At 37.5% G+C, this 15,332-nt stretch overlaps 1 protein-coding gene across 3 annotated transcripts in view; it reads right to left on the bottom strand.

The window, feature by feature from the left end:
- MCTP1 (multiple C2 and transmembrane domain containing 1) overlaps positions 1-15,332 on the bottom strand; it is a 235,301-nt gene that overhangs the window by 140,852 nt on the left and 79,117 nt on the right. For 2 of the 3 annotated variants that reach the window (XM_069000758.1, XM_069000760.1), the window contains exon 6: positions 10,849-10,887. The exons of the other annotated variant lie outside the window; for it this stretch is intronic. In XM_069000758.1, the coding sequence (XP_068856859.1) occupies positions 10,849-10,887 (39 nt within the window). The remainder of the gene's footprint in view (positions 1-10,848; positions 10,888-15,332) is intronic. 3 annotated transcript variants of the gene reach the window in all.

Below are 15,332 nucleotides of genomic sequence, written 5' to 3'. Positions count from 1 at the left end.
AGAATAAAAATAAATGTTAGAAAGTCTCTTCTATTAGTATCATTCAATCATATGATTGAATGAACTTGAACAAACTCTATGTTTATAAACATAAAACCCCAGTGAGAATATGAAACTTCCCTTAGAATAACATAATATAAACCCACCACGAGAAACATGGATCAAGGAAAAATAATTCAATAAACTCCTCTATCTCTGCCTCTGAATGATGTGGTATTCTCAGAAACATGAATTAAGTACTAGCACATATTCAAGAGTTTGAAAACAACAGAACCTCTGTTCAGAACTGTGCAGAAACTTGTGGACTTGTGAAACCTCAGCCACTGATTTTGGGGGTTAAAATAAGATTCACACACACCAACCAGGCAGCTACAGCTTTTGTCAATGAACCCTACTGGGGGTTTGAGAGCAGGAGGGAACAAGCTTGAGCAACTTAAGATCATTTCCAGTTTGCTCTGAGCTACAGTGGGTACAAGGTACCAGAACTGGGGAATCACCTTTGCACTCCTGAGGAAGGCAATTGTATCTTCGGTGCATCTGAGAAGCAACATTGGTAAAGGCTCTCTCTTCTATTCTGAAACTTATTCATTCAAGGCTACCTTATCTATAATCAGAATAGTAGATAGCTAAACAATATTTAAACTTGCGAATTAATTTCTCTAGGAATCAAAATAAACGTCTGCATGTATACTCTGCTGTAACAGTATCAAATATATGCATTTTCTTTATTATGCATTGTAGTTTGAGCAACAAAGGCTTTGTGGGCTCATCAACCCTCTATACATGCAGGTCTTGCATGCCTGGTTTCATCCCTCACAGACCTCCACTATTTCTGTAAGAGGATTTCAGTGCAGATTTGGTTTGAGTCTTTTAGAGGGTAAACACGGCTGGATGGGTACAGCTATGCAGCTGCCCAGGACAAGGGTTTTACTTTATTACCCAGAGACAATGATAGAAATTAGACTGGATTACAATCACACTCACCTAGCCTCCAGAGAGAAAAGACATGAGAACTGTGGCCACTGAGCTTGGAGCAAATCTGATTAACATACTCTTTGCAGTATTTCAGGTATTTTATTGGCATGCATTTGTGTTTTCTAATGGGTATTCATTCCAAGTAGTATGGTGATTCCCAAAATATTTCACTAGATTTATTAAAGGTTTGTCTTCCTTAAGAGAAGGACTTGACTGCAGAGAAACTTCTCACAAACTTATTGTTTCTACAAAGGCAAACAAGGAATTGTGTGTGGAATAATCTTTAACTTAACCTGCAACATGAAGCACCAGTGGGACATCAGAAAGCAGACATGCTACAAAAATTAGGGCAGAATTGGGAAAATCAGTTGACAGAAGATATTTAATGTACAACCTGGGAGCATTATATAAACTTCAAACTTTTCCTCAGCACAAATACACCTCTCGTTGAGTGCATACTGTCAACATTGCCAAGGACGTGACTTGTAAAGAAGTGGTAGATTTTTTCTTCTTGTTCCACTTTCTTAGAAGGCTTAGAGCAAAAGAAAGACTGGATAATAAATAACCAACATTGACTATGCCCTGAACACATGGTGACGAGAGATACAGAAAGAAGAAAAGACCAGACATGCTTAGGAAGATATTTTATACTGGGATATAAGCAGTGGTTGAGAGACTTCTTTTCAAAGAATATACAGTTCTTGGGGGTGTTTTGAGACCTGAATGGGAATCCATATGACTTCCAGGATACTACCATGGAAAATAAGCTTGAGTTTGCATTTACAACTCTTTTGAAGTAAATCTTAAGCACAACTGCATAGGTCTCTACTTCATTATCAGTGAGACAGTGAAAAATTTAGAGAGTATACTTGATCTAAATTCCATATTTTCAGCAGCTCTTACAATAATTTGCTGCAGTAGAGCATCTGCCCCCTTATAAAGCAAGGTCATTTTTTATGACCAGTCAGGAGTTTCATCAGTGGGGGTAATTTCCATGCAAGGTGGCAAGGTGAGATCTAGATGACCAAGAGCTGGATGTAGGATGACAGAAGGGAGTTTACAAGAGTCATGCAGGAGGCCTGAGAACAAGTGTTCACATGCTGCCGGAGGAAGCCCTCCCAGGACAGAGCCACCTCTCGCAGTTAGTGACAAACAAAGCTTTATGCAGAGCCCAGTAGCTTGTTGACTGACAGTGAAGCTCCAGAGACTATGTCTCGCTACGCTGGAAGAAAAGCAGCTGGCTGCTAAGAAGAGGTATTGATCGGTTGTGGCTGTTTCTTCCTCTAGGTAGGGAATGTGGACCACAGTAGTGCTCTTTCCTGTCTTTATTGGTAACACACAAAAACATAGAAAGCAAAAGGGAGAGGTACTGGAAGAGTCAGGGTACAGCTCGCTGGAGCTAAAGCTATTGCGATTTCCTGGACATGAAAAGCATAGGCTATGTGCCCTTCTCCAGCAAGAATAACTTCCAGCTGGCCCTTTTCTTGTTTCTAAGCAAGACTGAAGGGAATCCAACACACTTTTCTTCCAGTCAAAGCCACACTTGCTCTCAGAAATTACAGATAATTTACTGACATAACCTCTTTTTTCATATAATGGTTCTTGTAGGAAGAAAGACAAAAAAGAATGTTCAGATTTCAACTCAAATTTGACAAAGAGCTAATAGACGAAAAAATGAGAAAGTAAGACTGATTTCACATTTTAAAGTTCTTCCCTTATGAATGTAATTTCACTGTGTGAGACAGGCACATTTCCAGGTACATTTTTAGGTATCTAAGAAACCTCTAAAACCCAGCCCACAGTGAGTTAGAAATTCAGAAGGAAAACCATGAGAATAAAACAAATAAATGAGCATGTATTTTTCTCAATTTTTCCTACAAAGGACTGTTTCTCAAGACTCATTCTGAGGAAACTTGTTTCCCTCAGAAAGCATGTAGTGAGTATTGCAGCCTGGATTCACTCTTGTGCCACAAACAGCAAAAAAAGAAAAAAGAAGAAACAACACAGCTTTTAATTTCTCTGTAAATAGGTGGGAAGTTACAAACTTCGTATATAATGCCACAATCTGGAAAGAAGCAAGATCAAGATCTCAGTCCACAACCATCATTAATGTGGGACTATTATTTACATTATTCACATTTTTGTGCAGGATACAGGCATGGTGACTCCCACCTGACATGTTCTAAACCCACCAAAGAGATGGATGGTGGGAAAGTTGCAGCCTGCATGCAGTGAAGTTTTCTCTCTCTCTCTCTTTTTTCAAAAGAAAATTTAAATTTGACTTCACGGCAAAGGATGCTCAAACTGCCTGTGAAAGAAAAACCCACATATTTTCATATCCACACACTGCTTTAATGCTTTATAAACAGCATGCAAACCCAGCATTTTCTTATGGGGTAAACATAGCTTTTATTTCTGTTCCACCTATTCTGTCTAAATGTGATGTAGTGGGTGGACCAGGGGCGTCAACAGGAAAGAATCTTCTGACAGAACTGTACCCTCTGCTAGATGTGATTAATAGAGCTAGCCAAATGTCAGAGCTGGAAGACAATCTAATAAACATGACTTAATATTCTGCATGCATTCAGGTATTTCTGGACAACATTACAGGATGGGAAACCAACCAGGCTTAGTCAGAATCTGGGCATTGATACCAGGATAATCAATACCATATTGTTGATGAGCTATTGTTACTTTTGTAAAAAGAAGAGATGCACTTTGTGGGTACTTCTGAAAATCCCCTCATATTTTTGTTTATCTTTGGATAACTAACTGTCCTTTGAAACTTTAGTCCATATTGAGTTGGAGAAACCCCAAACATTGTCCTCTCCCAGCCTGACCTCTTTTCTTCATTGATCAGCCCTCATGCCCTGCAAAGGCATGTGCTTGTGCAAACAGACTCTGCTTTTATTAAACCTCCTCCTTATTACACACACCCCCAGGACACATTGCTCCTCTGAGTCCTGGAACACAATAGACAGAAATAGAACAGCCTACCACAAACTTCTTAAACTTTTTAGAAAGCAGATCAATAATGAAGTTATATGTCCTGCAGAGGCAACTCTATCCAAAAAAATAACTTTGGTTTGGAAGCTTAAAATAAATTATCAATCAAGAAATTAGTGAAAAAATGTAGAAAAGAACAATACTTCATCACTTAACAAAGCACAGATGTAAAAACACACCAAGGTGAATCCCAGTCAGTGTTGCAAATTATTGCTGTAAATTCAAGTAAACAGAATTCCTCTCCCCCAGTTTCTAGGATGCTCGCACAGCCTGGATAAACAATGTAAAATAAAGATTGAGAATGTCAGTAGATACAGCTGCTAGTTCCATGTAAAAAATGATGGAAAAAATCAAGGGACAGTCATATGCATTTGCAATGCTTTTCCTGTATTAGAAACAACACAAAATACAACACCTTGTAGAAGTCATCAACATACAGACACTGAGCTATAAAAATGCCTTCAATGGGATCATGGTGATTCCTTCTTATTTTTTGCTCATTGTAACTAAGAAAGTTTTCTAAATGGACTGCTACCGATAATTACTGCAATAAGAAAGAACGCTTTCCTTAACTTTTTATCAGCTAAATTTTACATTTTAGGCTATTTTAATTCTAGGTGAAGCTAATATAAGTTTCTATAGTTGAGAAATTTACACTGCCCTACACCCTGAGAGTTTCAAGCTGCCATGTTAAATCTGGTTTATGAAGTTTGAGCTAACAACTCGATACTGCCACTTTAGAACAATGCTGTCATGACACTACAATATTTGTAATAAGAGGTCATACTTTTCCAGTGTTTCACATATTTTTGTGGTTTTTGAAATTGAAAAATTTGGCCTTCTACTTAAGTGCACTTGCCGGATGCAACTCAGGTGTAGTATGATGCAGACTGTGGCACTCAGTCACATGCTTTCAATTTTCTGGAACAGGGCAAAAACATTTATACAGGACAACAGTGAGTAGAAGTTTTCAGAGAGGCTGTGCCAGTATAGTCCTAATGTCTCCGTTCTTTCTCCCAGTAATTCCCCTTGGAAACTGTGGCTGCAATATCTGAAAGTCATCTGGTCTCCTGATGATCCTGTTATTGTCTGGAATAACCAACGTCACCACAGTCCTAAAGCTGACATGGGCATGATACACAAAAAGACAGTGGTAACCAATACTTGATGGAAACTCCCCATGCTTTTGGGGATGTAGGCATGAAACCCCCATGACAAAATGTTACTCTGCTGTTTTTGTTCTTAGCTGGATCAGCTGTTATCACTCACATACAATTAATGTAAATTTAAGCCTCACCAAATATTTGCATAATTTTTATAATTAGATGTCTACCAAGCAGGCATATCTATTCTGACTGTTTTTTACTTCTATTTCATTATTTAGTAGCTTTCCTTCAAGCACTATTTACAGCTGCTAAACTGACATCTAGAACCTCATGGCTTACAAAAACAAGTGTATTTTCTCAGTCTTAAAAGATTCTTCATAAAAACTCAAATGCAGTAATTCTATCATGTATTCTGAAAGTCCAGAGAGTTTTGGCTCAAAGATTGAAATATTGAACCAACTGTAAATTCCTTCAATTAAGAAATATCATACAACTCTATACTTACGTTTGTGTTTGCAATACTTATACCTTGATTTGCTATTTCCAATTGTCATGGGTTAGCAAAGCATAATCTCGGAAGTTATGTTCCCGCAAAGGAGTGCTTACAGCTCCTCTATGACCTGACAGAACCTATCAGCTGGCCAGTTTGAATATGGACAATTCTTTAAGCCACTTAAAGTTGTGACCGCCTCTGTGATCCACACTTAAGGATAGACACACCCCGGGCAGAGCTCTCTCTCGTTTCCGGCGCTGGGACAGGTGGCTGCGGGCCCTGTGCGGGGGCCAGTGGGCCCGGCCAGGCCCTGCTTGGGCCAGGCCAGGGCCAGCCTGGAGCCATGGGCCTGTTCCAGCCATGGAACCCCCCCCCACTGCCTTGCCGTGGGCAGCCGGAGTGGCTCGGCTCTCCCCCCTCTCCACTGCGATAAGAAAAATTCAACATTCCAGCTGCAAAGCTGCAAGGCCGAGGTGAGATTAAGCCTTTTATTGCTGTGAAGAGCTGAAAACCTGAAGGAAGAGAGAGGAGATGCTTAAAACTGAAATTCTGTTGTGAAGCTATGATATATCAGAGTATCCCGTTGTAATTTCATGAAGATATAGGGGGTGGAGTGTTCAGCTCGTAAGCAAAAGCACCTGCGCTGAGATAGGCAGATGCTGACGCAGCTGTAATTTCATGAGAAGTTTGGACAGGGAGAGATGGACCAGATGAGGACTTTTGCTCCACAAGGGAAAGGAGAAAACCTCAGTTCCTAGAGATGCTCCCAGAGATAGTCCTAACGATGAAGATGAGGAAGACCCTTTGCTCCCAGGGAAGGAGGAGGGCCTCTGTTCTTAGAGATGAAATGCTCCCAGAGATGGGTGAAGAGAACTTTTGTTTCTGAACGGCTCAACCTTAAAATTGTACCCCAAAAACCTTCAAGAGTGGACCCTTGAAAGCAGTTGTGGGAAAAGCTGCAAGTCGGGGGAAGGGACTCACATTGCAAGCAGAGAGACTCCTCTTCCTAAATGGACTGAACAAGGTTATTATGGAAGTGATAAACAGACTGAACATCTTAAGGGTTGTCTTTTTCCATTGTCAGTGGGAGAAGGGAGGAAGGTGGGGGGAAGAGAAGAGTTCTGAAGGTGTGGTATGATTTCTTTTTTCGTCTTTTAGGTCTGTTAATAAACTTCTTTATATTCTTTCAAGTTTGGTGCCTGCTTTGCATTTCTCCTAATTCTTATCTCACAGAAGATAAACAGTAATGAGTATTTTGGACCAAACCACTACACCAATTTTGTCTTCCCAAGAGGCATCTCATTCTAGTGGAAAAGCATTTTGTTTCAATTTTAAAACAGAAAAAATGTTTTTGATATTAGGAAAATGCAAATCAGGAGCCACAGAAACTAAGTGTTTTGAGTTGGACATAAAATCACCAGTTATTAAAGCCATAGGTTTTGGCACCTTCATTTGTGCAGCTAGAACACACACACACACTTTTAGAAAAGCTTCTAAATGAAATTTTAAAAACAGTCAGTAGTTTGGATCTGAAAGCCATTCATTTAGCATTTCATTCCTGTTTAAATTGTTCATAAGTCCTATTTTTCAGTTTAAAAGTATGTGCAGAAGCTTCTAAAGCTGAATTAAATACAGTCACCTAAATGCAAAGTAAAAACACTTAAATTCACTTGCTTTAGGCAGTAAATACACTCTTTTATCCCCAGTTGCAACTAATCAGAAGTAGCTTCTCAATTGTGACTGAGGAGTCCCATGCAAATCTCACAAAGTTCAACAAGGCAAAGTACAATGGTCACTGCTAAGGCAAGCACAGATTCAGGCTGGGCAGAGAACAGATTGAAAGCAGCCCTGAGGAGAAGGTCTTGGGGGGTGTTGGTGGGTAAGGAGTTCAACATGACCTTCTCATATGCTGCTGCAGCCCAGGACACAGATCACCTTCTGGGCTGCATCAAGAGAAGTGTGGCCAGCAGGTCAAAGGAGGTGATTCTCCTCCTCTACTGTATTCTACTCTGTTGTGACCCCAGCTGAAGTACTGCATCCAGCTCTGAGAGTCTCAATGTAAGGACATGGACCTATTGGAGTAGGTCCAGAGGAGGCCACAGAGATGCTTAGAGGGTTGCAGTACCTGTCCTCTGAGGACAGACTGTGAGAGTTGAGGTTGTTCAGCATGAAGAAGAGAAGCATCTGGAGTGACCATAGAGCCCTTTCCAGGGGCTAAAGAGAGCTGAAGAGATTTAAGGGGATGGAGTGACAGGACAAAGGGGAATGGCTTCAAACTGACAGAAGGTAGCTTGAGGCTGGGTATTAGGAAGAAATTCTTGACTGTGAGGGTGGTAAGGCACTGGAATGGGTTGTGCAGAAGAGCTGTGGATGCCCCAACCCTGGAAAAGTTCAAGGCCATATTGGATTGGGCTCTAAGCAACCTGGTCTAATCGGAGGTGTCCCTGCAGTGGGGTTGAACTTGATGGTCTTTAAGGTCCCTTCCAACCCAAACCACACTATGATGACTTTGGGATGACCGTGCATTTTTAATCTTAGTTTATACACAACCTGTTGCAAAACATACTAATTTATCTTCATTTCTGGTAAGAATGGGCATTTGGTTCTAACTGATCAATGTCACTCTGAAACAGTTCATCACATTAATAGTATAAATCAAAGACTATCATTATATTTTAGTACTTTCTAGTGGTCTCAGTTCTAAACTTACCATTGATGGTATGAAACAGAAGAGAAGAGAGAAGAGAAGGTACAAGAGAAGAAAAGGTAACATTATCTTTTCCTACAGATTTTACTGGAATGATGTTACTTGAGAGAGGATAGCAGATAAATCTTATATATATTTTTCCCTTAATATGTTGGCTAAAAATGCTAAACCACTTGTTTAATTAGTTTGTCCTTCAATTAAACCATTTTAAAAGTTTTCCTGATGTTTCCTTAATGGGTCATTAATGTAAGAAGTTTAACATGGGGTCTGATCATGTCCCAACTCAATTTAATAGTAGCCTCTTGTTCAGAAGAAAACAATTTTCTGTGAAATGGATGTTTCTGACAGAGCTCTCTCTCAGTATGCTTTGGCTAAATGGTATTTCCTTCATTGAAATAGCTTAGTTTAAATAGTTATAGTCACATAGGAAAACATGAGCTAGACACACAGTTCATGAACACAAGCAATGCCATAGCGGTCTGCATTGCTACATGTTAATTTCAAGCTATGTTACAAAAAAGGTAGGCTTCAAAGGCAAACTTTAAAAAGTGAAGAACAGTGCCATGTAAAAACAAATTCATTTATTAGAGGTGTACATAAAGTCTCTAGAGAGATACAAAATTAGGTTTAGGAAATTTTATAATGGTATCTTACAAAACTCCTAATATTCTGCTTTTTCCTCAGCTCTCAGAAGCATAAGACAAACACTTCTTGAAGAAGAACGACCACAAAAAGGGCACTATTACCTAATAGGGTTACACACCTATTTTTAGACACTTTTTTTTCAATCTGCAAATAAAATAAGAGTCTTATTTAATACTGATTACCCTGCACCGCAGAGAACAGCAAGTCTTTTGAACAAACGCTTTGTAAATAGAAGATTTTTTAATTTGTTTTGCTGACTGCAGATCAAAGATTTGGAATACTGGAACAGACCCACACGGCAAATTATCTCCTGTGTTTTAACTGACATACCTCTGTATATAAATCATAAACACAGCAATGCATGTAAGATATTGTACATACATTATACCTCTAGGTTAAATTATTACTTTAGCTAAGATAACCATAGAAAAAATGCAATGTTTAAACTATACATTCACTTTTTGCAAAATATTCTGGTATTTCAGTTTGCAAAAATGCCAACTACTGAATGAAGTATTATCAAGTGAATGTAACAAAGCAGAACAGGGATAAATAACTCACTGTGAGTTTTAACGAATTCCCAACCTTCATGCTGCGCCATTCACTCAGCATTATTGAAGCTTGCAGTTTTGTCAGTTTGCAATGGGGACAAACTGTTACCCAATACAGTCAGCACATCAAGAGTTAACACATCACGTTCATGATGCAAACCAGTTCTACCATCCAACATTCTCACAGCTCTTCCTTATCTCTTCAGTTTGAGCATCTTAGATATTACAGGAAGTTACATGAATGACATGAGAATCAAATTACTACATATCATCACTTCACCAAGTATCTTTGCTTCATAAATTTCACGAAGGAAAAAGACTGAGTACTGTCCTGCATCCCAGAAGCAGACTGTGTGAAAAACCCACCCATAACCCAAGAATTATGAACACTGCTCTCTTTTATTTTTTAAGGTTAAAAATACAAATAGGTCTAAAAAAGTGCAAATATTTGTCAAGTGAGCACCATATACAGCAATGTTTATTAATAACCTCCTATTTAAAGTTGTGTATCAATATTCTGGAAGAGTACATAAAATAGGTGAATCACCCCACATAGCAATTTTTTTTTCTCATTTTAACATCTTCACATGGTAACTTATATCTACCTTACTAGCCAAGTCTCTGAGAAATTCTAAATTCACTTCCTTTAGGCAGTAAATACACTCTTTTTAACAATACAGAGAGAAAAAAACCCGTAAAAATTGGTTGTATTCCACTACAGACAAACTCTTAGTCTTTCCCTCATGGAAAAGAGCATACAATGCTCCTTTTTTATCACTTCCGTAACTCCTAAGAGGGGAAAAGCTTGAAGAGCTCTAAAGAGCTCTATGAAGTGGAGACCACTATGTTCTTTGTAAAGCCTTGCTGGGACTGTCACCTGTGCACCAAGCAGTGATAGGGGAAATTTGTCTTCAGGAAGCTTCACTGTGAAAACTTTGCACACAAAAATTCTAATCAGTAAGAGAAGTAAGTAATAGGAAAATGAAAGATACTCACAAATTCTTTGTTCACATTAACAAAGCAAATTGTTTACACTTGAAAAAGTAAAGGTTTTAGAAAAGGAATCAGGACATGTTGGCCACTTACAAGAAGTTACTAGATGACTTCAAGATGGGTTAAAGTGCTGTAACAAAGTTGAAAGGTTTTATGATTATATTAAAAACTGAACTGTACCACGACGTTTATTTGATGAAACAAAAACCACTGTCATTAAAACACATTTTGAAGGACAATAAATCCTGCACCAGAAGTTTTCAGTCCTATATGGCATGCTTGGCAACATATCATAGTTGTTCTAAAGAAAAAAACAAACACAAAAACAACACCAAAAGCTAGAAGACCACATGCTAAAAGTTACAAAGTTACCTTACTTGATCTTTTCCAACTCTTCCTCATTAGCATTGTCTGAAAATAAAATAGAATATTTTAATCACCTTTCCTCTGCAACACAGAAAAGGAGACCAACAGTCTCAAACACGGCAATTCACATCCAACCACCACTACAATTGAAGCAGCAACATGTACACTCCAGCAACAGATACACAAGACTGAAATAAATCCAGACAAGTAGCAGCCCTGTCCTCACACAGACATACTTTTCTGGGTGGTATGAGTGTCTCATTTCTGGAGACAATGCATTATGTAAACTTGTAAGAAAGAAAAGACAGAAAAGACAGAAAGAATTAGATTAAAAAATGAAAATAAATGAATATGCCATTACTGATAGTGATTGTAATTCTGACTGATACAGAATAGTCGGCTTTTTTTAATATTAAAGGACTCCAATCTTTTGGAATACTAATGTTTTACTCACAGGTGTAGCCACAAAAGAGAAAACCTGCATGAGGCTCCTCTGACAACCAGAATCTATTACAAAATTCTTAAGGTTATCACTGCTCATTCATTTCACAGCAGTAAAAATAGTTCTTTGGTTTGATAATTACATACACGAGATAGAAAAAGAAAGTTGTATCTTCTCTCTTTTATAAAACCAAATCCAGTTGCCCTGTCCCATTACCTAAATAATCTGTAAAACCTTGGCACTGCTAGACACCATCCTCCGACATGCTGGAAGACAAAGTATCCAAGACAGATTTTTAATCATTAAATAAAAGAGACATTCTGGTCAAGTAGGCTGTGGAAGGTTTATCTGTGAGCACGACTCTTGCTTAAAATAATTCTGTGGAAATGCAAAGAAATTAGTTTATACATCTTAACAAGATTTAGCAGTCTGTTATTGACACTGAGCAGGAATAAATCAAAGGCCATTAATTTCTATTGCAACTTTTGTCATGAAAAACAAACATAATTTTTTTTTATTAACTATTTAAAAAACACATTCTTTTTCAGATAATAGAAATTAATTTTGAAATGAAAATATTTTCCTTGCTAAGAAATTAAATTATATTTTGGGGAAAAAAATTAAATGAGAGAAAATGTGTGGGGGTTTTATTTTTGAAATATCCAGAAACTTTTCAAATAGACAGTTTTTTCTGAAAAGAAAAATAACTAGCTGCTGAGGAAACTTTAACTTGCTATGGACAATTAAATCCTCAGGGCTCTGCTGTAAGTTAATAATAATTGTAGCACTGTGGCTTTGGAAAATATACAGAGATACTAAATGTTTTATAAAGCTGGAGAACGCCATTTGACTCATTTTTCTATGAGAGGCACATAAGGATGAAACAGCTTGAGGCCTACAGCAGGCCCTGAAGAAAATCTGAGTTCCAAGTCCTGTCCAACACAGAAGAGCTCCTCCCTTCCTTGTCATTTCTGAATCCTACACAGTTATAGATCAGAGTACAAACTCATCTTCACTGGGCTTCAGACGAGGCTGTGAGCAAGAAGAGAATATGGCCTGTCAGCTCAATTAACTGTATATAGGTTTAGGTTTGATACTAGGAAGAAATTCTTCACCATGAGAGTGGTGAGGCATTAGAATTTGTCACCCAGGGAAGTTGTGGCTGCCCTATTCCTGCAAGTGTTCCAGGCCAGGTTGGATGGAGCCCTAGTGGAAGAGGCTGGAACTAGATGATCTTTAAAGTCCCTTCCAAACAAAACCACTCTATAATTCTTTCCACTCTGAAGAGTTCAGTTTGAGTAGTAGCTACAGAAAGGTATGAACACCCTTGCTGAGTGCATTGGCATCATTATCAGCTACAGCAGGATAGGCTGAAGCTGTAACAACCATCCTTAGAAGCCAATAAAATAAACATATAGTATACAGCAGGTCAGGATGGATCATCTACATGGAACTTTTCCATCTGAAAATATTCCATGCCCTGAGTCAATCTCTTGGGTTTTTCTCTATGATGTTATTGGCCCTCTGGCAAATAAATACATAAATAAATAAATAACCAAATAAATACTAATAATGCATGATATAAGACAGCAAGCAAACTGACAGCACATTAATGTTAATACTTCCATATGAAGCAAAAAAACCTAAGCATCATTTGAGATAGATTATTTTAGGAAAAAAACAATGCCTTGAACTTTAATCTCAATAAATAACAATATCCAAGTAGAACTCATATGTTTCCTTTTTTCCATTTTCTTTGTTAGGTTGCTAGCAGTGATGAACAGCTGTCCCCAATCTCTGCTGGTCCCAAGGCAACACTTCTTATCAAGCTACCAATTTTGTCATCTCCTGTAGCCAAAAACTGCCTGTTAAGACCCAGGTAGGGAACAGCTGCTGTAGTGAAGACATGGGTGACATGCAGCTCCAAAGAACTTGCATACTGCAGATTTTCCAGTGGTGGAATCTATATACTGAATGCTGATGGAAAAAGAGCCAGAAAAACGCACATGCATTGTGGCGCCTGTGATGACAACACCAAACAGAATCTGCAGGAAGCCTGGACACATGCACAAAAATCACAAACATCACACTAGCACACACAGCACCACATGTATCCAAAAGGAAATAATAAATACTGTCAGAATTAAAGTACAAGACAAACTTTGTTGGAGCAGGTCTAAGAAAAAATCAAGTAATTGGTATTTTTGACTTCTTTCAAACTGATCACCAAAAGGAAAAATTAATGAAAAACACAGAAAGTACATCATAACCACATTATTTTTAATTAATAGACTTAAAATTAACAAATCTTTAGAGCTGACAGGTTTTAACATTTTTATATACACATACTTCTCTCATATTTATTTATTTTACATCTTTTTAGTTTACACTGGTTACTTAAGCTATCTATCCTCCCAAAGCAATAAAATTAAAATGCTGCATTAATGTAAAGGACAAGTACTGCTAAACAGAACAAAGCAAATACAAATTAATTGTTGGAACTAGTGCTACCACAACTTACTGCATTAGGCTGGAAATAAATTAAACTTTTCTCAAATACTAAAAACTTTCTGATTTTTATAGTCACATAAAAATAATTCATTAATAAATTTTGATTCACAATTTATGATTGTTCATAAATCACAACAAATCAATTGCCTTCACATGTCAAAAATCAAAAGAACAGGACTTCTAATAACTATAGATATGCTATGCTTTTATTCATGTACATAGTTTTAATGAGACAATACAAGATTTTTACTTTAAATGTTCACATTTTTATGCCTTTAGGACAAGCACCAGGCAGCAAATGGCAAAGATACAGATAAGGTTTTCTAGAAATTTTGATTTGTTTATCTGCCCATACTCTTACAATAGTAAGATGCAGGTTATTTCTTCAAATAAAATGTACCACAAAAATTAAATAATGTGTCCTTATTTATTAAACAGGTTTACTGAATCTCCTTATATTTGAAATTATGTCCAATATTTTTCTACTGAAAAAACACAACTGTAAACTACTTAAGCAGTTTTTCACAGTCCACCAGGACTCAAAAATAAATACTCCTCTTTCCTAGTCAGCGTAATATAGTTTTACATACAGTTATATGAGTATATATTTATATTAATATTCTTAATTGATATCTGAATCCCAAAATGTAATGTTTTGATCTGAGGAAATGGAGCTTTCCAGCTATAACTCTCAAGATCATCTCATCAGTCAGTACACATAAAATCTGAATTTCATCAGAATTTTTTCAGAAAGATAAGGAAAAAAATGCTCCTGTGTGGACCAAATATCTCTCTAATTTCTTTTCACACCTCAGGTCTTCATCCAAAATGAAACAACCTATTACTCTGTGACATTGGCTGCTTATTTAAAAAATAATTTGCAATAATACCTCTCTCACAGACAGGTGGCAATATGTAACTAGGACCCTGAGTTTGTCCCATTTAACTTCAAACTTGCACTTGGAGTATCTCATCCTCCAGCAGCATCAATATTTCTTAGGCAGTGTGACAGGATGCATCTTCCTGTAACATACAGCTACATTATCTTGAAATGCCAGTAAAATGCTTTGTAAGACCTGTCCTCCAACAACATATCCTCAAAAGACTTTTCCTTTACCTGCACACTAATGCATGACCTCCAAAACAGCCTTGCTGCAGTTCAGGCAGTGAAAGGATCTCTTGGAAAAGTATAATCCACATCAAAAAGTTACCAAACAACACATCACAAACAGCAGGTCTTGTTCAACAGGGCTCAATTTGAAATCTGGCTAGAGACCTGCCCAAAATACAGGATCAATACACAATGTGGTTACATGGGAAAGCTAATACTACCTCTTTTAAAGTTGTTCTATTTTTTTTTATTCCCCTATAGTCTAAATAAACACTCTCATTTTAAACATACAGAATTATAGTACCTGCAATTTAAGTACTTCCAGTTATTTCCATAATCATCAGCTTTACAATTTAACCATTTAACACCATTTAGGTGTAGCAATATATAAATGGTGTAAAGTGGTAAACTATTGTCCTAATTACA

Source organism: Aphelocoma coerulescens (assembly GCF_041296385.1).
Source record: "Aphelocoma coerulescens isolate FSJ_1873_10779 chromosome Z unlocalized genomic scaffold, UR_Acoe_1.0 ChrZ, whole genome shotgun sequence".
In the NCBI taxonomy this organism is placed as follows: domain Eukaryota; kingdom Metazoa; phylum Chordata; class Aves; order Passeriformes; family Corvidae; genus Aphelocoma; species Aphelocoma coerulescens.
The sequence above is the reverse complement of the archived record's forward strand: the minus strand, read 5'-3'. Positions and strand labels throughout refer to the sequence as shown.